At 17.0% G+C, this 22,441-nt stretch overlaps 5 protein-coding genes across 5 annotated transcripts, besides 1 other annotated feature; 2 read left to right on the top strand and 3 right to left on the bottom strand.

Moving 5' to 3' along the window:
- Positions 1-2,305: 2,305 nt before the first annotated feature.
- Positions 2,306-2,839: a repeat region.
- Positions 2,840-5,951: 3,112 nt separating this feature from the next.
- PGAL8A_00021700 (conserved Plasmodium protein, unknown function) lies at positions 5,952-9,531 on the bottom strand (the record flags this gene model as incomplete). Its single annotated transcript, XM_028671624.1, has 3 exons — positions 5,952-6,119; positions 6,257-6,339; positions 6,477-9,531. 3 exons carry the CDS (start codon positions 9,529-9,531, stop codon positions 5,952-5,954), a joined length of 3,306 nt encoding a protein of 1,101 aa, XP_028528258.1.
- A 1,067-nt stretch (positions 9,532-10,598) lies between these two features.
- Positions 10,599-12,113, top strand: OPP (octaprenyl pyrophosphate synthase, putative; the record flags this gene model as incomplete). Its single annotated transcript, XM_028671623.1, has 1 exon — positions 10,599-12,113. One exon carries the CDS (start codon positions 10,599-10,601, stop codon positions 12,111-12,113), a length of 1,515 nt encoding a protein of 504 aa, XP_028528257.1.
- A 448-nt stretch (positions 12,114-12,561) lies between these two features.
- Positions 12,562-13,572, bottom strand: PGAL8A_00021500 (conserved Plasmodium protein, unknown function; the record flags this gene model as incomplete). Its single annotated transcript, XM_028671622.1, has 4 exons — positions 12,562-12,580; positions 12,649-12,874; positions 13,262-13,342; positions 13,536-13,572. The coding sequence occupies 4 exons, from the start codon at positions 13,570-13,572 to the stop codon at positions 12,562-12,564; spliced, it is 363 nt and encodes a 120-aa protein (XP_028528256.1).
- A 370-nt stretch (positions 13,573-13,942) lies between these two features.
- Positions 13,943-15,891, top strand: DHHC12 (palmitoyltransferase, putative; the record flags this gene model as incomplete). Its single annotated transcript, XM_028671620.1, has 10 exons — positions 13,943-14,002; positions 14,114-14,180; positions 14,321-14,363; positions 14,442-14,509; positions 14,617-14,719; positions 14,913-15,073; positions 15,162-15,200; positions 15,377-15,438; positions 15,550-15,736; positions 15,818-15,891. The coding sequence occupies 10 exons, from the start codon at positions 13,943-13,945 to the stop codon at positions 15,889-15,891; spliced, it is 864 nt and encodes a 287-aa protein (XP_028528255.1).
- Positions 15,892-16,181: 290 nt separating this feature from the next.
- ROPE (repetitive organellar protein, putative) lies at positions 16,182-21,059 on the bottom strand (the record flags this gene model as incomplete). Its single annotated transcript, XM_028671619.1, has 1 exon — positions 16,182-21,059. The coding sequence occupies one exon, from the start codon at positions 21,057-21,059 to the stop codon at positions 16,182-16,184; it is 4,878 nt and encodes a 1,625-aa protein (XP_028528254.1).
- Between the last annotated feature and the right edge of the window lie 1,382 nt (positions 21,060-22,441).

Raw genomic sequence — 22,441 nt, 5'->3', positions numbered from 1 at the left:
GTCACAACAAATAAAAAAACAAATTTAATATAATACTAAAATCATATTTTCAATTATATATTTTAATGTTGTTATATAAAATAATAAAGACTCATAAATCCTTTTTCCTTTTATGTTTTCTATATAAAGAAAAATATTATATTTATTATATATTTTTATAATTAATTTTTATTCATTAACCTGTCATTAAATATATCATCTAAAACTTAGAAAAACTAGGAATTTTTCTAAATAAAAAGAAAAAAAAAATATATAAAGACGTAAAATTTGGAATATATTATTATTAATTTAGCAATATGTTTGATTAGAAAGTATAGCCTTTTTGATATTTTTATTACAATTTTATATAAATGAATATTGGGAATATTTATTATTTATAAAGTTAATAATATATATGCATATATGCAATATCTTATTTTTGTATATTAAAAATTTTATAAGATTTTATAAACAAATAGTTAGCATTAATTTATATACAATTATATGATTTAAAGTGAATTATAATTATTATTCTAAAAAATTACCTTTTAATATATATAACTAAGGAAAATGTATTTTTATTTTAAAAAATTTTAGTCATTATTTTAATTATTCTACAACCTAAACTGATTCTCAGTTCTTTTTTATAATTATGAAAGTATATTAGAAAAAATAATATTTAAAATATATTTCCTTTAACCGTATATTTTTATCCATTATTATAAAAATATTAAAAATCTTTTACTTTATGTATATAATATATTATTTATTGCATAATAATAAAATCCATAGCACATTCTTATATAATATTCTTATTATTTATCTTTTATTAAATCATTGACTAATTAATGAATTTTGGTAGGTCATTTACTAATTGGCTATTTAGTGACTCTACTAATTTTGAACAAACAAGTTATTAAAGAAAATATAGGTAAAACTCTACTTGTTTTATTTTTATTAAAATAAAAGTAATAAGCAAATTATTTTATTATGTTAATATCAAATACTAAATACAACATATTATTATTTTATCTAATTTATACTATATATAAATGTAAATTTTTTTTTTTTTANATAAAAATATTTTTACGCATTTGATTTATTTAAATGCTATTAAAAACAGGTAGATAATACTATTTATAGAGCAGTATAGTATAAGAGTCTTTGAGTATTTAATTAATGTGTCATATACATTTCTATATTAATAAAGTCTCAAATAAATAAAAATGTTATAAGTTAATATTTTAATTTTTCAATGTATAAAAATAATTCTTTACAAAATTTATTAATGAAATTTTAAAATATATATATCTGAAAAAAAAATTTCCTTCATTGCATTGTCGACATATATAGGAAAAAAGACAATTTTTTAGAATATAAAAATGTATGAATAAATATGCTTTGTTGAATATATCTTGATATTTTCTTACGATCCTAAGAAGTTTTAATAGACCTTTTATTTAAAAATATACTATTATAATGTAGGTATATTATTTTTGAAATTAAAAAAAAATAATTATAAAACTATTATATAAATGCTTTTTAAAAATATGATGAAAAAGAATTTATTTGTTATTTCTGTAAATGTTACCTCTTTATCTATGATAGTACAGTAAATAATTAAATATTTATATCTTTTTTTAAATTATGCTAATAAAAATTTATTTTTTATTTATTTTATTTAGTTATAATTTAACAAAATTAAATAACTGAATTTGATTAAAAATTCATAGGTATACTTATGTAAGGAGTAAAAAGAAATATCGTGCTTTTTCTGTAAATATGATTTATTAATTTATTAGTTAAATGCTCTTTCAATATATTAGATATTCAAATTTATAAAAAATATGTAAAGTAATATGTAATGATTTTATTTATTATAACTTATTGTAGTTAATATATAATTCCTATATAATATCTCATATAATATGAAAAAATAAACTACATATAAAATTTATATTCCTGTTAAAAAAATAGAATATAATAATTATAAAATTTAGTTTAGAGAAATTAATAAATATTCTTATATATTTTTATTGAAATTATTCTCCAAAAAAAAAAATACTAGAAAAAAAATTAATATTTCTCTTTTTCATTTATATTAATTCTCAATATCCATAAACTTTTTTTTTTTTTTTTTTTTTTTTTATACGATTAAATTATGTATGTATGTATGTATATATATATATAATTATTTGTATAAAATATATTATAATATTCATTTTATTTTCTTATATATTTTTATACATTATATTAGACTAATAATTTATTATTTAACTATTGAATATGTTTGCAATATTTTATGCAGTCAAATTAATAAAGACCATTGTTTTATTAACTGGGTGTTCGGTGACTTTGCTATTTTACTGAACAAACAAATTGATAAAGAGTATGTAGAGTTGCCTCTATGGTTTTGATGTATTTATATATATTTTTAAATGCTTTGAACGAGTGATTCTTAATTATGTAATCTATATCATTCAACATTCTTTAATTTCAATAGGCATTTATATATATTAATAAAAATCTTCATTTTTATTAAAAATTTAATTCCTTATTGATTATGGATTATTGTTTATTTTTAATTTATTTATTTCTTTTTTATGAGTTATGTTCAGCAATTTAAATATATTACTGTTGAATTAATAAACATAAACAATTAGTGAAAATATAAATTAATTATATGAATATTAATTACATGAAAATTATATTATTATATGTATAAAATTTTCTCTTATAAAATTCATGAAAATCATATCTCACTCCAAAAAAAAAAAAAATCTCTTTTTTTTTTTTTTTTTTTTTATTTTTATTTATTGGTAACAAACCTTTTTCCAATTGATTTTCTTTTTTTTTTTTTATAAAAATACAAACAAAAAAAAATTGATCTTTTTTTTTTTTTTTTATGTGTGTGCATGACCAACTACGTATTCTTCACATAACTAATCCTTTTATTTTCCAAAAAGGTTAATAAAGCCTTTTTTTAACAAACCATGAAGAAAAATGTTTGCTTTGTTTATTAAAAAATAATTTTATAATATAAATATAATTTACAATAATTTAAAAGATAATTTTTATATTTATTATTTATTTTTAAGAATAAGTTAATATTTAATTTAATAATAATAGCATATCAAAAAAACAAAAAAAAAAAACAAAGAAAAAAAAAATATATTATATAAATTTATTATTTAAGATCATGTTTAACTATGTGTCATTTTTGTACTCTTACAATTTATTAAACTTAACACATTAAATTAATGGCGTTTAACATTTTTTCGAATTATATAATAACGTTTTAATGATAAATAACCATTATTATCTTATATAAAGTATTCAGTAATATTCATTTAAACATCATATATAAATTCAGAATTTATGAGTTATTAATATTTTTAGCAACATATAAACAACTTTTCTCTCTCTCTCTCTCTCTATATATATATATATATATTATAAGTGATTTTTTAAAAAGATTTAGGCTTAAAGCAAAAAATACAAAGAAGACAAAATAAAAATAAATCAAATAAGAAAAGAAAAATGACATGCTTCCTTTATAGGAATATATGAAGTTTATATAAAAGTATATACATTTTTATCCACAAAATTTATATAGAAGTACTTATTTTACAATGAAAATTGTATAAAAAAAATATAACATTTTTTTTTTTTATTTTGTCAATAGTTCCTCTTTTTTATATTACAAAGTATGTTATGTTAATATTTCATATATAAGAAATATAATTTTATTTCGTTTATCAAGAAGTAGATTAATTCTAGAATTTATTTATGTTAATAATATTCATAATATTAAATCCATTTACATTTATCAAAGAATCTTCAAAAAAATAAAATTGAATTAACATATATTTTTATAATAATATAAAAAAAAAAAAAAAAAAAATTTACTATTATAAAACGTATTTATTTATGTTCCAAGAAATTTCATCTATTGTTACTTTATTATTAATATTTCTTATTTTTTTCTTTATAATTAAAACTATTTATTATTATATATTTATTCATGTATTTCACTGCTGAATATATTACTTAAATTTTTTTATTAGTTTCATTTATAAGTATCATCATTTTTCATCTAAACTACTTTAACTACAATTTCTAATTACATTTTATTAGTTCTTTAATTGTAAAAATTATTTATATTTTTTATTTAAAAAAAAAATTATTAAGTATCCACTAAAATGAGTAAAAATTAATTTATATATATGGACATTTAATAATAATATTAATTTTTTATTTTAATTATAGCTGAACTGCATTTTTTTAAATTATTCTTGATTATATCAATTTTTAATAATAAAATGTAATTTTTAAAATAAAGATTTCTATTAAAAAGAAGTAAAAATTAACAATATAAAGAAAATATTGATTTTTAATAAATAAAAGAAAAACTTTTTAATACTAAGTTTTAATTCTTAATTTTGAAAGTAATAACTTTATAATTTTTTTTATTTTTACTATGATTTTTAATAAAAGACTGTTTCTTTATTTTTGATGATAAATTTTCTATAACTATTACATATTAATTATTCACTTAAAATTTTTTTTAACTTTTATTATTAAATTTTTGCTAAATATGTTACGTTTCTCTTAAAAAATATTCTTTTTGCATAATTTTTTTGACTTTGAAGTTGAACATCTTTTTTAACAAAAACCATTTTACATAAATATATACACTTGCGTACTTCAAAAAAAAGTGAAATTTAAGCTATTATATGAGTAAAGAAATTGATTTTATGCTTAGTATTTTTATCATAAAATTGTATGCAATTATTTCAATATAATATTTTATTTTAATGTATATTTTAAAGAAAATATTTGCTATGATGCTAGTATAATTAAAGTTATTTGCAAACATGATATGTAGTATTTTATACCTACATAAAGAGAAACATTTGAAAATAAAATAGAATTAAATATAAATTTATTATTTATTTTATAAGTATGGCAATATAAATTGTAAATATATGCAATAGAAACAACTATAAGTACAAAGAAAAAGAAAAAAATATATAATTTCGCAAATATGCCTTTCTTTTTTTTTCTATATTTATAAAATAGTTTTTTATTTTTTTTGTGTTTGTTTATTAACCTTTAAGGTGATTTCTTGTTTAACATTACTCGAAAGTTATCCTTTTTGTATTTTTTAAAAATGTAGATATATATTTATATGAAGATGATTATGTACAAAAAATATAATTATTAGTAGATATTTATTTAAATTTTCTTAAAACTCATATAAAATTAAAAAAAGTATTCTTTCATTTTAAAAAATTTAAAACATTAAAATTCAAACGCTTTAAAATCACATGTTATTCAAATTTTTACCACTCAAAAAAAATTTACCAAATCCTTCCTAAAAAGTTTAATTAAAATTTTGTTTTTTTAAGATTTAAATTATTTCAAAATATTTCTGAAATAATTATAATACTTCTTAAATAATATTCTATAAAGAATTAAACTTCTATATAATTAATGATAACACTGTAAATTAAAAAATAATATAAAAATTAGTAGTTGTTAATATTTGAGACTTCTTTTGTTACATTTTTTAATATTTTTATGAATGCTATAAATTTTTTTGTTTATAAGAAAACTTTTAAAAAAAGTGTTAAAAATAACTAAAAAAAATTATAAATTTTAAAAATATATTTAACTAAAAAAAGTGTATATTTATAATAAACATAAATGACTACAAATATTTAAAAATTACATATAAACAAAAAAATAGATTTCTTTTTAATATATTTACGTAATCTATCACAAAGTAATAAAAAATCTAAAGAGAAAAAACATTATACGTAATAAAATAAAATTATTAAAGAAATGTTCTAAAAATAATCTATTAACATTGAAAATGAATGATTTAAGGTAAAAAAAAAAAAAAAAATGAAAAGATATCCAATCAACTAAAAATATATAACAAATTTCTTTTACAATACATTAAATTATTAAGATAATGTAACAAATTTCATTTCAGAAAAATTTATATTTTCGTTAACATTTTTTATAATATTATATTTTATTATAAATATGTTACTATATTCATTAATTTCTAGAATTATATGACCATCTTCAACTACAACACAGCTATTGACTAACATAAGGGTTTCCTCTTTCTAAACATAAAAAAAATAAAATCAACATGTTCAATCAAAATAAAATTTGAATATATTTATAAAAATGTTTATATAATTATTTAATTTTTATTTCCTTCATTTTATTCCTCTATTTTTTTTTTTTTTTTTTTTTTTACCAGACAAAATTCCTTATATTTTATACTTAACTTTAAGTAAATGCAGCCAGTTTCATCTCCCATTAAAATATACATAAAATTTTCTATTTTAAATAAAAAAAAAAAAACATGTAATTACAAATGTATATTATTTCATTTCGTTTTTTTTATATAGTACAACTTTTTTTTAGTATAAATTTTTTTCATATAAAAATATATCATTTATAGTATTTTTATATACCGTTCATATAATTTACGCATATTATTTTAAGAACAATATTAAATAAATGTAGATATGGTCTTAGTTCTTTGCATTTTCGAAATTCTAAGTGTGGTAAATATTTTAAACCCCTTATATATGTTAAGCTATTTGATCCATATTCAAATTTTTTTGCAAAAGAAAAAGGAATTCTATTAATAATTTTTTTTTTCTTCTTTATTTCATCTAAGATGTTAGTTTTAGATTTTGTTGTATCAAAATTGAAATTAGCTTCTTTTTTATCCAACATGAAATTATTTCCACAATTAGCTATATTAAGAACTTTTTCTTTTTCAATTATTCCATTATATTCTTCTATAAAATTTTTATGATCTTTCATATCATCAATAAGCATATTTTTATTTTTTCTTAAATTAGGTATTTTTTTATGTCTAAAATTATCTTTATAATCAATATATGTGTTTTTCCTATTTAGCATTTTCCTTTTTTCATTAAAATAAATTTCATTTTGCTTCTTTGATATTGTATTTAAATGATTTTTAATAATATTTTTTGATGTTTCATAATTTTTTTGCATGTTTCCTTCATTATAATTTAAAAAGTCAGTATAATTCATCTCTGTATATTCACCACTCAAATTTTTTTCTTTTATTATCATATTCCTCAAATTAATATTATGAACTGTTTTATTTTTTTTAGGGTTTTTATGAATACATGATAATAACGAATCCAATTTATTATCATTTATAAATGTGTTCATATTTTTTATATTATGTAAATGTATACTTTTTTTCTCCAAATTTTCATTTTTAAATAATTTATTCACCTTAAATTCTTCTGTTTCTTTATTTTCATATAAAATGTTTTTAAATAATTTTATATCTTCACTCTTTCCTATAATATTGTCTATTTCATCTATGTTTCTAATTTTATGTGATTTATCAAACTTCAATTTTTTTACTTCTTTATGTTCAATTAAACAATTTTCGAAGAAATTTTCATTTTCTTCCTTTTTTGTTATGCTATCTATTTTATTTATTTTTTCATTTTCAATAAAAATGTTTTCAAATAATTTTTTATGATCTTTTTCTATATCCTTATTTTCATCATACACTTCTTCGCTCTTTTCTTCTATACTTTCTATTTCAAATGTTTTTTCATTTTCAAATAAATTTCTTTGATGATACTTTTTAACATCTTTTTTTATATCCTCATTTTCATTGTATACGTTTTCACTTTTTTCAGTTGTACTTTCTATCTCACATGTTTGTTTATTTTCAAATTTTGTTTTTTCAAATAATTTTTGATCGAGATCCTTTTCTGTACTATCATCTTCATAATATCCATCTTTACACTTTACAATTAAACTTTCATCGTCATACTTTTTTTCATTTTCAAAAATTTTTTCAAACAATATGTTATCATCTTTTTTTATATCTATATTTTTAAATAAATCATTTTCATATACTTTTTTATCTTCTCCCTTTTTTGTTATTTTTTCTATTTCAGATATTTTTTTATTTTCAATAAAATTTTTTTCAAATAATTTTTTATTGCTATCTTTTTCTTTATTCTCATTTTTGTAGTTTCCATCTTCAAATTTTCCTACTATACTTTTTACTTCATATATTTTCTTATCTTGAAAAATTGTTTTTTCAAACAATTTTTTATTCTCCTTTTCTATATACTCACATTCATGGTTTCCCTCTTCACTTTCTTCTACACTACTTTCTACTTCATATATTTGTTCGTTTTTAAAAATATTTTGTTCACACAACTTATTGTCACTATTATTTTCTAATTTTTGCTCTACATTTTCTATTTCTTTATTTTTACATAAATCATTCTCAAATAATTTTTTGTCATTATTTCTTTCTACTTTTTGTTCTAACTTTTCCATGTTTTTATTTTCAGAGAACAATTTATATTGTTTTATTTTATTTTCCACTATTTCATTCTCAGTTTTTTCATTTTCATATAAATATTCTCCAAATATAATTTTGTTCACACCATTTTCTATGTGATTCCCTTTTTTGTCAATTTGTTTTTCCTCATGCAAATCACTTTCAAATAATTTTTCGTCTTTACCTTTTTTTATTTCATTTTTCATTTTTTCTATTATCTTATTTTTAAAAAAAGTTTCTCCAAATAATTCTCTATCTTTATTTTTTTGTATATTTTCATTTATAAATATACTGCTTTCATTTTGAATTCCCTTTATTCTTTCTTCTTTTATATTACTTACTTCATGTAATTCCTTATCTTCAAATGAAATTTCATTCTTTTTTTCTTCATTTTTTCTTAAATTATTGGTAGATTTAAATTCTTCAAACATATCTTTTTCTAAGCTAATTAAACTATTTTTCGTGTGAACTAATTGGTAATTATCATTTTTCATTAATGTATTATTTGAGATTATGTCATCTTTAATTTTTTTTTGATTATCACTATAACCTATACTACATTTATAATTATTAAGATGATTTTTATTTGAATAATTATTATTTAAATTGTTTTCATAATTTTTCCCAAACATATATTCAGATACCATACACAAATCATTTAATGAACTTAAATTATTTTCTTCATTTGTTATATTATACATTTTATTATCATTAGATATTTTAGAATTGTCTTCTTCATTTTTTTTTTTTGTATTATAAGAGTTAGTAAAATTATAATTGAAAAAATTCTCATGATCTATTTTAAAAAAATCATCATTAGTTTCATCAAACTCTTCAAAATTTATATCTTCCTTTTTATTTATATTCATTAAATTATTATTTGATATAAAATCTTTTTTGCTACTAATTTTTTCAAGTGTTAATGAACTACTTTTTTTTTCATCTATATTAAAATTTTTTTTTTTTAAATTATTAAAATTATTTGCTTCAACCTCCTCAAAATCTAAAAAAATATTTTCACCTTCATTATAATTTTTTGTGGCATATTTATTTTCATGTAAATTTTCATCAAAAGAGAAATTAAAATTTGTTTGAAAATCTATTTTGTTAATTTCTGTTTTCTTATGAGCATTTGCTAATGTATTATTAGATTCACTAGAAAAAAAATTCATATTTTTTTAAAATAAAATTAAATAATAAGATGTATTCAAATTTTCATAGTATATTTAATAGAAATAATGAGGGGTAATTATTACTTTTAAGCAATTTATATTCTTATATCAAAAAAAGGAACTTTTTTAAAATAATACAATATTTATATATTAACAACTTTACATACTAAAGTACCCTGTTCTTGGTATGGAAACATCATTTTTAAAGGTCACTTTATTAAAACTTTTTATACATATATTTTTGAGTAAATTCAAAAAAAAAGAGTAAAAGTCATTTTTGAAATAATAAGAAAAAAAAAAAAAAAAAAAATTTATACATATATATATATATATATGTATATAAATATAAATACTATTTAAATTATGCATTTAATTTACAAATTTCTTAGAGTATATATTTTGTTAAAATTGTATGATTTAAAATAAGAAATCCTAAAGCAAATTAGTAGTTACATATTTATGTTTTTTTTTTAAAATCATTTAAAAAAACTGAGAAATATAAAAAATTTATATTGCATTGAACATATATAACATTTTCTTTTCTCACAAATATAAAAAATTTTTAATAAACAAAAATATTTTAAAAATACTAAAAAAGAAAAATAAGAAAATATAAAAAATAGAATTTAAAAACATTTAAATATATATACAATGACAAAATAATATAATTTAATAAAATGAAAATAACAATTTTCTTTTCTTTTTATTTTTCTTTATCTCATAATGATATTTATTCAAAAGAATTTTTATACCCTTATTCATTTTTATAAAATATAAGGATAACTAACACATGATTCTTAAATTTTACTTTAAAAAAAGTTAAACAAAATATTTTGTGAAAATTTTAATTTATTTTCGATATTTAATTTATTATAATGTTATTATGCTTTAAATTTTATTTTTTAATTTTGTTTTATTATTAACATATGTTTGTGAAAATACATAAAAATTTAAGCAATTATTTATGTAATTTTAATATTATTCTATTTGTATATTTGTTATATTTTCCTTTTGAAACTATTATTTGTGCTACCATCTTTTAATTTTAATTCACTTTATATTTAATTATGATTCTCCTTAGTAAAAATAATGTGAAAGGATTTCTTAATTACTGCAATACAAAATGTTATAATTCGTTAATTAATAAAAATGATAATATATTCAAAAAAAATGTCTTTAAGAATAACATCTATTATGTCAAAAAAGCTTCAAGTGTTTTCAAGGAATTAATAAAAGAATCATTTAATAAATTCAAGCAAGAATATTTAAATAATAAAACACCAAATATAAATAAAGCATTAAAATTCTGTGAAAATAGTAACATGATATTTACAGAAAGTTTATATAAAGAAATTTTAATGTGCATGAATGTTTTGCATTATAAAGATCAAGAAGTAGACAATGAATTAAATTACTTACATGAATATTTTAAAAGTAAAAAAAGTGATATAGACCCTTTCACTTTATGTGAAAACAAAATAAAAATAGTTGATGAATATATATATAACATTATTAAGACAAATTATTCAAATATTGATGAATTTACATCATATATTTATTTATGTAAGGGAAAAAAATTTCGAATAATTTCAGGTATTTTTTTGAAGAACATACTATCATATGTTGATAATATGTTGACAAAAAGTAATTTAAAGTATCAAAATCTTCTGAAAAATAAAGCCAAATCACCTATAAATAAAAGTCTCATATCAAAAAGAAGAGCACTAATGAATTCAGGAAATCGTATCTCAAAAGAACAAATTGATGAAAACCAATATAAAATTATTGCAGCTGCAGAAATAATTCATATGGGATCACTTTTACATGATGATGTAATTGATGAATCATCTCAAAGAAGAGGAATTTTATCATTACATAAAAAATATGGAAATAAAGTATCAATTTTATCAGGAGATTTTTTGATAGCTAGAGCAGGTTCAGTTTTTGCAGATACAAATATCCCTAATATATGCAAAAGATTCGCTTGTGTAATAGAAAGTTTAATAAAAGGAGAATTTTTACAAACAAATTTAAGATTTGATAATATAGAAGATGCATTTAAGATATATTTAATTAAATCATATCATAAAACAGCATCCTTATTTTCTCACCTTTTTGCTAGTATAGCAGTCCTTTCCTTTAAAAATGAAAAAATTATTCAATTATGTTTTAATTTAGGTCTTCATATAGGTATGGCTTTTCAATTATACGATGATTATTTAGATTACAAAATAGACAATAATTCTAAAAAACCTATATTGGATGACGTAAAAAATAATATAAAAACTGCTCCTTTATTTTTCTCTTATAATTATAATCCAGATGTTATATTATCATTAATTAACAAAAAGTCATTTTCCGATAATGATATTAACAATATTTTAACATACATTAAAAGTACTAATAGTATGAAAAAGAATGAATTGTGTTCTCTATTACACATAAAGAAAGCATTTGACATCTTATCATTATTAGTTTCTAATTGTAAAACTATGAACATTAATGAAAAAAAAAAGATAAATGAATATGAGGAAGGTTTAATTAATATAATTTTAAATGTACTATCCAGAAGTATTAAATAAATATTTAAAGAGGCATAAATTTTAATAATAAACGAAATCAAAATAAAACTATCAAAAAAAAAAAAAAAAAAAAAAAAAAAAGCTTTAAATATTGCATAAATATATATTTTTTAATAAAAAAAAATAAAGTAGATATTTTGAATATTTTTATTTGTTAAAAACCTTTTTTCTTCCTTTTGTTTTAGAATTAAAGCTAATTAATATATACCTAATAATTATGTATCACAGATTCATGTTTTATAACTTCTTTCATTTTCTTAAAATTTTTATATATTCACTTCTATTTAATTTTCTTTTTCCTTTTTCTATCATCTACATAAATAATTTTTATAGGATACTATCTACTAAATTTAATTTTTTTTTTTGTATCTATATGCTTTATATAATTTTTTTCTTATCTCATTTTCTTTATTTTATTTATTTTTTTTTTTTCTCTTATTATGCATAATTATTTATGCTTTTTACAACTATAAAAGAAAAAAAAAAAGTTTTCTATTATTCATTTAAAAAATTTATTTATTTTTGTTAAAATTACCAAATATAAAAATCTATTTTTTTCATTCTTATGTTACTCCAAAATATTTTTTCTTCTTCTTTATTTAATATCTCTATTTCTATATTTTGATTTTCCAATTCTAAAAATTTCATATTTTTAAAAATCTGCTGATAGAATTTCATAAAATGTAAAGCTTCTTGTTTTGAATGCATCAATGCATAAGCTTCATTTTTTACATAATCAGAATGAATTAAACATATGTCTACTGAAAAAGAATATATATTTTTTTAAATTAAAAAAATTAAAAGAAACTTTTCGTAATAATATTTTACTATGAATAACAAAAATAAGGTGGGTTGTTAAAATAATTATAAATGTAAGATTAAAAAAATCAATGAATTAATAATAAAAATATACTTAATTTGAAATTATGATCATGTATAATTTTAAAAATAAAGAATATGAAATTTTTATATAAATAAAAACATTTAAAATAAAAACTTTCCATTGATTATATTGAATTCACAAGATAAATGAACTTGAATTCTTTAAAGAAGTTAATTTAAATTGTGAAAAAAGGTATTCAAAAAAAAAAAAAAAAAAAAAGAAAAAAAAAGAATCTAAATAGATAATAATAATTAAATATATTCACCTAAATGTTCAAAGAAGTGCTTTATCTCAATTTCATTTTCAAAACATTTAATATTTTTAATTCTTATTATACAACCAGTAGCTATAAAAATTATTGAAACATATACTTGCTTTTTAATGTTTCGAATTTTTAAAAATTTAAAAAATTTGTAATAATTACAAAATAAATAAAATAAAAATTTATAATAAATAAAATGAAATAATCTATTTTTATAACGTAATGCATGTCTTTTAAGTTATTAAAAAACCATAACCCTTGTTACTTTTGTACTTACGTTTATTCGGATATATGCATGATATTTTATTTTCCATTAATAAAAAAATAATAATTTTTAAAACCATATAAGTTTTTAGAATTTTATCTTAAGTAATCAAATAAAAAACTTTTTTATATTCCTTTACAATAAACTGTGTATATAAATTTTGTGTGTGATGATTTCATACTACGAAAAATATTTTTATTTAAAAAAAATTTTTAAATTTTGTAATATATAAATTTATGAAAAATAAAAAAATAAGCTTTATTTTTACCTCCCAAATTTTTTTTTTTTTTAATTATTTTGTATCATACAAATACTTTTTCCTTAAATACAATGATTACATTATTTGTTATATGCTTTTCATACTTAGTGAAAATAATGTTTTAATATTTATTCTTTAAAAATACTTAAAACCTGAAAACATGAATACTTTAAAAAGCTATATGAATTTGATTTTTCTTAAAGCTAATCACTATTTTCAAGTAAAAATTTAATTAAAGAATTTTTTCATATTAATTTTTTTTTTTATAAAATATATTTTTTTTAATTTTAAAAATATAGGTTTTCTATTTTTTCTACCTTTTCAGTGGTAGTTTTATTATTCGTTTTCAATGTATGTAAAAATAAAAAAAAAAATTATCTTTGAAATAGAAAAAGAGAGTTAATATAAGAAGTTATTATTAAAAATAAAAAAAATTAAAAACCTAAAAAATGAATATTAAAGATATATAATATACCATTCATTTGCTTTATATTATTTAATTTAATAGTTTAAATTGTTTTGTTTTACTGTTTTTTAGCGTACTTTATATTAGAAAGATATTACAATACTAGTTGTAATAGGTTTAATTATTTTGTTCACATAATTTTAACATTTAATTCAATTTTGAAATCTTATATATTTTTTATTTTTACCTTTAGTTTTTTCTGTATGCTAATTTTTATAAGTGGCTTTTCATCTTTTTTATTGTGTTCATTAAGTGATCCTGGTAATTTTTGTATTATTTTTTTATTTTTTCATTTTCATTTTTTTAATGTGTTCTAAATTTATATATATATATATATATATATAAAAATTTAATATATAATTACATAGGAAAAATATCCAGTAAATACTTAGATAAACATTTAAAATTTTATCCATATGATGGAATTATTTTTCATAAAGACTCAGAATGTGAAACTTGCAAAATTAAAAAGTAATCATATATTGTATAAAGAGAAATATATATTAATATGAAATGTAAATATATTAAAGTTTAATTAAATAAAAAAAAATGTAAAAATATATTTGTTATTGATTACAACGAAAAAAAAAAAAATAAATAAATAAATAAAAAAAAAAAAAAAAATTGTAAATAAAAAAAAAAAAAAAAAAAAAAAAATTCTCAGGCCTGCAAGAAGTAAGCATTGTAAATATTGTTCTTCATGTATATCCCGTTATGATCATCATTGTTTTTTGTTAAATAATTGTATTGGTGGATATAATAATGTTTATTTTATTATTTTTATATGTGTAAACATTATTATAACTTTTTATTCTTCTTATATTAGTAAAATAAAAGAGGACATATATACACTAATTTTTTATGTTTTCTAACTTTTTTTTTTTTTTTTTTTTTATTTTTACATCTTCTCTTAGTCTATATAGTGTAATCAAATATGAGAATCTTTTAGAAGGTACAGTAATAAAATAATAAATTTACTAATTTAAACACTATTAAAATAAGAATAATAATTCTTCTAAATGTTATGAATATATAAATATATATATATATTGAAGGTTCAATTGTGATAAATGTTTATAATAATTCTTAAAAAAAATATATATATATATATATTTAATTTTTCTTTAGCAACCTTTATAAATCATAAGACAAATGAAATTTTACCAAATTCTTATTTAACAATTGTCAATGTAAAAAAATAAGCTTCTAAAAATAAAAAAAAAAAAAAAAAAAAAAAAAAAAAATTCTATACAAAATAACAATAAATTTTTTTTCTCTTTTTTTTTTATACAATTCTATAGTATTTATTTTCTGAATATAGTGCCACATTCTCCTTATTCATTATATCTATATCTACATTTTTTTGTATACTACTATTTTTTTTACATGAAATATATTTGAATTTTTATGTTAATATGACAAATAATGAAAAAGCAAAGTATAACAAATTAAAAAATAGCAATCTTCATAGGAATAAAAATTTTTACAGTAAAGGTATTAAAGAATTTAAATAAATTTACAAAAAAATACTTATATAAATATTTGTATGTTTTTTCTTATTTAATACAGGTTTTATAAGAAATGTGAATGATGCTCTGTTTTATAAAAAAAATATAGAAAATTTTCCTAAAAAATTTTCTTAATGAACTTATATTCTCATTTTATAAAAAAGGATTTAATTTTTTTGTTAAATAAAAATAATATTATGTATAAAAATACCTTTGTATTATCGTATTCCTAACGTACTATTTAAAATGTATAAGATAAATGAAATGTGCTTTATATATATTCTTCTTAAAAATTATAAAAAGACACATATGAAAGATAAAATTCCTTATAAATGAAAAAGAATAAACACAGAATCAATAATATTCACGGTTTTTTTTTCTTTTTTTCTTCTTTACTATCTTTTTTTTTTTTTTTTTTTTTAATATTAATAGAACGGATTTTTATGGATAAAATTTATATTTTTTCTTTCAAACGTCTCATTAAAAATGTTGTTTTTTTTCATATGAATATTAGCTTGATTTATTTTTTCAACATTACTTATTTTATCTTTATATATACTATTATTATTTATATTCGAAATTTGATTTTGTTTTGAAATATCTACTTGATTAATTAAGTTGCTTTTCCTATTTGTTAATTTTGTTTTATTATTATATAGAATATAATCTTTATTGATATCTTCATTTTTTGTTAAATTGTAAACATTTTCATTGCTATTTTCTGAATTTATATCTAATCCATTATTCAAGTTATAAATTTTATAAGTTTCAATTAAATTTAATTCTTTTATCATATGTTTCACTCTTTTCAATTTTTTTACAGTTTCTTCATACTTATATAATAAGATATAATAATCATGATTTAATATTTTTTTGGATTTTTTCTCAAAACTTAATTCTTTTCTTAATTGTGCTATTGTTTTTAGTCTTATTTCATCTTTAGAAAAATTTAATATATCTGTAATTTTTTTATTCTTTGTATAATCATCAAACATTTCATTTTTTTTTTCTAAAAAGAAATATATCATTTCTTGTTTTATATCACTGGAAGTCTCAAAATAATTTAGAAATGAAAGCCATGAATTATCACATTTTTCTTTCTTAAATTTTTCATTTATATTTTTTATATAGTTCCTTAATTTATTTAAAAAATGAAAATACTTTAGAAGAAAATTTTTAATTTCCTCAGGGATAAACATGTGTTTCCACAGACTCTTATTTATATTTTCAAATAAGTTAACAAAATTATCATTTAAAAATAAAAAGTTGAGAATTTCCCTTAAAGCAATACATAAAACTATAATAATATTCTCATTAGCTTCTTCTATATGAGTATTTATGTTTTTTATTTCATATAATTTTTCTACATTCTTTGAATATAAATATGACCCTATTATTTTATCATTATGTATATTTTCACTTTCATTGATAATTTTCATTAAACGAAAACCATTTTCTTCTAATTTATCCATATTTTCTGATAAATATACATTTTCTCTTACTTCCGGTAAAAATTTTTTATGTGTTTTAAATGATCCTGTACCAACAGTATACTTGTTAGTTCTCACTTTTTCGCAGATTTCAATATTCAATTTATTTTCATTATTATTATTATTATTATTATTATTATTATTATTTAAATTTAAAGAAGTTTCACTTTTTGATAACTTCATTGACTTCAGTTTGTCATTTTTAATTTTCATTTGCTCATTTTTTTTTGTTAAAGATTTTATCAACTCTATATTTTCTTTGTTTTTTATTTGTAATTCTTTTAATTTATTGTCTAAATTTTTTATTTTTGTATCATAACTATTCTTTTCATTTAACTCGCTACTGTACAATAAACTCAATTTGTTTATTTCTTCTTTTAAATATTTTATCTCTTTTTCATAGTTCATAATTACCATATTATTATTTTTATTACAGCTTTGATTTTTAAATATTCCTTTCTTTTTTTCTTCATCGGCATTTTGTTCATTTTGTTTTATTAAATCCTTACTAGAATTTTCTATACTAACTGTTTCATCATTATTTATATGTATTTCATAATTTTCACTAGCATCATGAATTTTGCTGCTTTCCTCACTGTATACAGTATTATTTTTTATGTAACTCACATTTTCTTGGTTTTTAGAAAAACTTTTTAATGAAGTATAATTTTTATTTAATTCATCATACTTTATTTTTAATATTTCATATTTGCTCTTTATATTACTTATTTCATTTATGTAATTTTTTTTCTCATTTTCTATATTTCTGATATCATTTTCATGTTCGTTAATTGCTTGTTTTAAATTTTCTATGATATTCTTATTTTCATTTAATTTAATCTCATACTTGTTTTCTTTAGTTTGAAGTTCTTTTTTTAGTTCTTGTATGCGATTTATAAAATCATTTTTATCTTCTTTTAATTTTTCTATTTCTGTTTTTAATTTTTCTAATTCCTTCTTTTTTTTTTTCCCTTCTCCTTGCATTAGGTTGTTATTTTTTTCACACAATTCATTTTTAACATTTTTAAGTTGCATTACTTCACTACTTAAAGTGAAAATTTTTTTTTTTAATTCATCAATAAGTTTATCATCATTTTTTAATTTTTTTCTGTATTTTTCAATTTGAATACTACTCATTTTAGCTAATTCTTTTTCGTCATTAACTAATTCATTATATTTTGATTCTTTCTCTTCATTGTCTTTTTTTAATGTCTCATTTTCTATTTTTAATATATTAATTTGTGAACTTAAGTAACTTTTTAAATTTTTTTCACTTCCTTTATCAATGTCAAAATTATATTCATTATCACTTTTATTTTTAAAATACTTTTTCTTTAATTTTCTATTATTTTTATTTTCCTCAATTACACTTTTTGAGTTTGCAAATAATTTATATTTTGAAAGCTCTTCATTCAATCTTCTTATTTCATCATCTTTTTTTTTTTTTTCTTCATTATTTTTAATTTTAAGTTCACTGATAGATGAAATCAGATTATTAATTTCGTCAGTTTGTGAATTTAATTGTGTTTTTGAATTGTTTTTACTATAATAGAATGTTTTATCTTGCAAATTCTTAATTTCATTATTCAACTCATTTATTTTTTTATGACATTCTTCTATTTCCTTTTTTTTTAAAAGTAAATCATTTTTATATTTTTTTTTCATTTCTTTATATTTTTCATTCAATTCATCTATTTTTCTTTTAAAATTAAATATTTTTATATTATCAGGTGTGTTTTCTTCTACAAATAAATCAGGTAGATTCATAATTTTATCTTCATCCTTTATATTATCTCCTTCCTTCTTTTCATTATAACCCGAATTCATTTGAATTTTCAACATTTTTATTGTATCATCTTTTTTTTTTGTATATTCTTCAATGATTTTTATTAGTTCATTATCTTTTGTTTCATCATAATGTATATTAAAAATCCTACATATACTAATTAACAACTGTATTTTGTCATTATATAATTTTAAATGTTCTTCATTCTTTAATTTGAAATCCTTTAAACCCTCAATTTGATCATATAAAACTTGTTGCTTTTCGTGTGATTTCATAAGTGCATTATTTAGTTCTTCTTCAAAATATTTCTGTTTCATATCTAATTCGTCATTTAACAATTTTATTTTACTGTTATAATCTTCTTTTAATTCTAATAATTCCTTTTCTTTAATGTTTAGTGTATTTCTTAAATCGGATAGTTCTTCGGTCATATTAAGATTATTATCTTTTTCAATTAATTTTTTTTTTAAATCAATTAATTCATTTTTGTAATTATTTTCTATTTCTAAAATATTATTATTTTTCTCTTCTATCTCTCCTTTTAATTTATATATTTCATTTTCATAACTGTTCTTTAATTCATTTGTTTTTTTCTTATTTTCTTCTATTTCATCGTTTAAGTTATTTATTTCATTAATATAATTATTTTTTAATTCAATAAAATCTCTATTCTTTTCATTTAGTTCATTACTTATATTGTCAATTTCTACCTTATACTTATTTCTTAAGTTTTTTATTTCATTTTCTTTCATTTCTAATATATTATGAAAATTATTCTCTTCAATTTTATTTATATTTTCTGATTCTTTTAATTCATGCTTCATTTCAATCATTTCATCTTTGTGACTATTGCAAAAATTTATTATTTCTTTTTCTTTTTCTTTTAAATTATCTTTTATAGCACTTATTTCATTTTTATGAATATTTTTTAATTCTATTAACTCTTTTTCCTTTTCTTCTAATGTGTTATTTAAATTTTTTATTTCAGATTTATATATTTTTAGTTGAGTGTTATTTTTTAAAAAACTATTTTTTAAATTATTTAATTCATTCTCCATGTGTAGAAAATTATTTTCTCTTTTTTCAATATCTTTTTCTCTCAATTTAATTGAATTTAATTTTTCCACTATAGAATTTTTTTCTTCTTGTAATTCTTTTCCTTTTTTTTCAAAATATTTTTCTTTTTCGTCAGCTTTGATATTTAGGAATTCTATTCTTTCGCTTTTCTCTTCAATTTGCTTACCCAATTCTTGATATAATTTTTCTTTTTCATTTATTTTTTCTTTAAGAGAATTAATAATTTCATTTTTTTCAAACACTTTTTCTTTTAGCTCCTTTAAAATTTTTTCTTTTGATATAACTTTGTCAATAACAGTTTCTAAATTTTCCTTTTTATTTTTTACTTCAAAATTTAATTTTTCTAATAATTTTTTTGTATCAATTATTTCAAATTCCAATTTCTCCTTTTCATTTATTTTTTCTATATATTCCATTTCTATAGTATTTAATTTTTCTTCTTTTTTTGAAATTAATTTTTCTTTATCACTAATTTTCTTTTCTCTCATATTTATGTCTAATTCTTTTTCTTTTAATAAGTTTTCTTTTTCATTTAGCATAGCACTTTTTTGTCTAACAAAAATTTCCTTTTCTCTTAATTCACTGTCATATTTATTATCTGTTTTTTTATTTTTTTCTTCCTTTAATTCTTTTTCTAATTCTTGAATTTTATATTCATAACTAACAATTTTTGAAGATAATGTTGTTATAGACTTTATTGTTTCTTTAAGCTGTTCTTCTAATTCATAATTATTATTTTTTTCTTTTATTTTTATATAATTATCTTCATTGTCCTCTTTTTTATTTTCATTTTTATCTTTATTTTTTGTGTTTTCAATTATTTTCTTATACCAAGAATTGTTTTTATCTTTTTTTACATTTCCACTAATGTCTTTACTATCATTATAAGAACTTTTATTTAATTTATCTAATCCTTTTTCTGTTTTTTTATTTTTAAATTTAAATACCATTGCTCCTTAATTTTCTTTCTTTAATTATATATATATATATATAATATTTCTTTAGTTAGATATAATTAATTATGTCTTTTTTTAATGTATATTTTAATCAATAATATATCTTTTGTTGTTTTGATAATAAAAATTGAAATTCATTAAAGAATCTTTCTCACTATATAATAATTTAAAACAAAATTTACAATATTATCAAATAAAATAATAAAAACTTTATATAGTTACCTGTATAATTAAAGTTAATAAAAAAATGTATTAAAATTTTTTTTATAATTGTAACAACAAATATTACACAAATATAAAAAAAAAAAAAAAAAAAAAAAAAAAGAAAAAGTTTTCAAGTTAATGATAAATTATTATTATTTGTAACAATTTTTATTATAATTATACATATATGTATATATTAATTTTTTTTAAATATTAAATAATTTATTATGTTCTCAGTGGTAAGTAGATGAAGTTATTGAAAGTTTTCATAGAAAAAACATAAATAAAATAAATAATAATAATAAACAATTTATCAACACATTTATATTTAAGTTGAATAAAATGAAAAATATTAAATGAAACAGTTTTAATAACATATATTTCAGTAAAATTATTAAAAAGAAAAAAAAAAAAAATTAATTGAAATAAAAATAATGGAAAATTACACATGTTTTAAATTACACTAACCATTATACTATAAAAAAAAAAAAAAAAAAAAAAAAAAAAAAAAATGAATAGGAATAAGAATAGGAATGTTTTACCAATCAATGATTAAAATATATTACACAAAAAAAAAAAACAAAAAGAAAAAGAATAGAAAAGAAAAAATAAAAGTTCTAAATTTTAACTATATTAAGAGAAGGTTAAAGTAATATATACAAAATGTACACTCTATTTTAAAAATACATTAAAATTATTTTCTATATATAAATATCTGAATGTGTGTAATAAACGAATATTTATATATAGTCAAAAAAAAAAAAAAAATGTAAAATAAAATTAAAATACTATAGAAACATTTTTTTTAGAAAATATTTAAATTTACAGCTTTCATAAATTTAATAAAAATTGATGTGTTTCTAATTAAATTTATAATAAAAAAAAAAAAAAAAAAAATTATTTTATTTACTGTAGACTTTTCCAATACACCATAACGATAAAAAAAAAAAAAAAAAAAAAAAAAAAAAACTTTAAGTGGTTAGAAACTTTTTATTAAGAAAAGTTTAATGATTATTTGTACACCTATGCATAACTTACAGTCTTTTATTTTTTCAAATTGATTTTCTATGAACAGAACAAAGTATTTAATAAACAGAAAATATTTTTATTGATGTTCTATATATAAAGTATATTATTAAGGTATACATATATTTACATTTCTTCTAATTAAA

Source organism: Plasmodium gallinaceum (assembly GCF_900005855.1).
Source record: "Plasmodium gallinaceum strain 8A genome assembly, contig: PGAL8A_v1_10, whole genome shotgun sequence".
NCBI classification, from domain to species: Eukaryota; Apicomplexa; class Aconoidasida; order Haemosporida; family Plasmodiidae; genus Plasmodium; species Plasmodium gallinaceum.
Note: the sequence above shows the minus strand (reverse complement) of the source record. Positions and strands in the feature narration are given on the sequence as shown.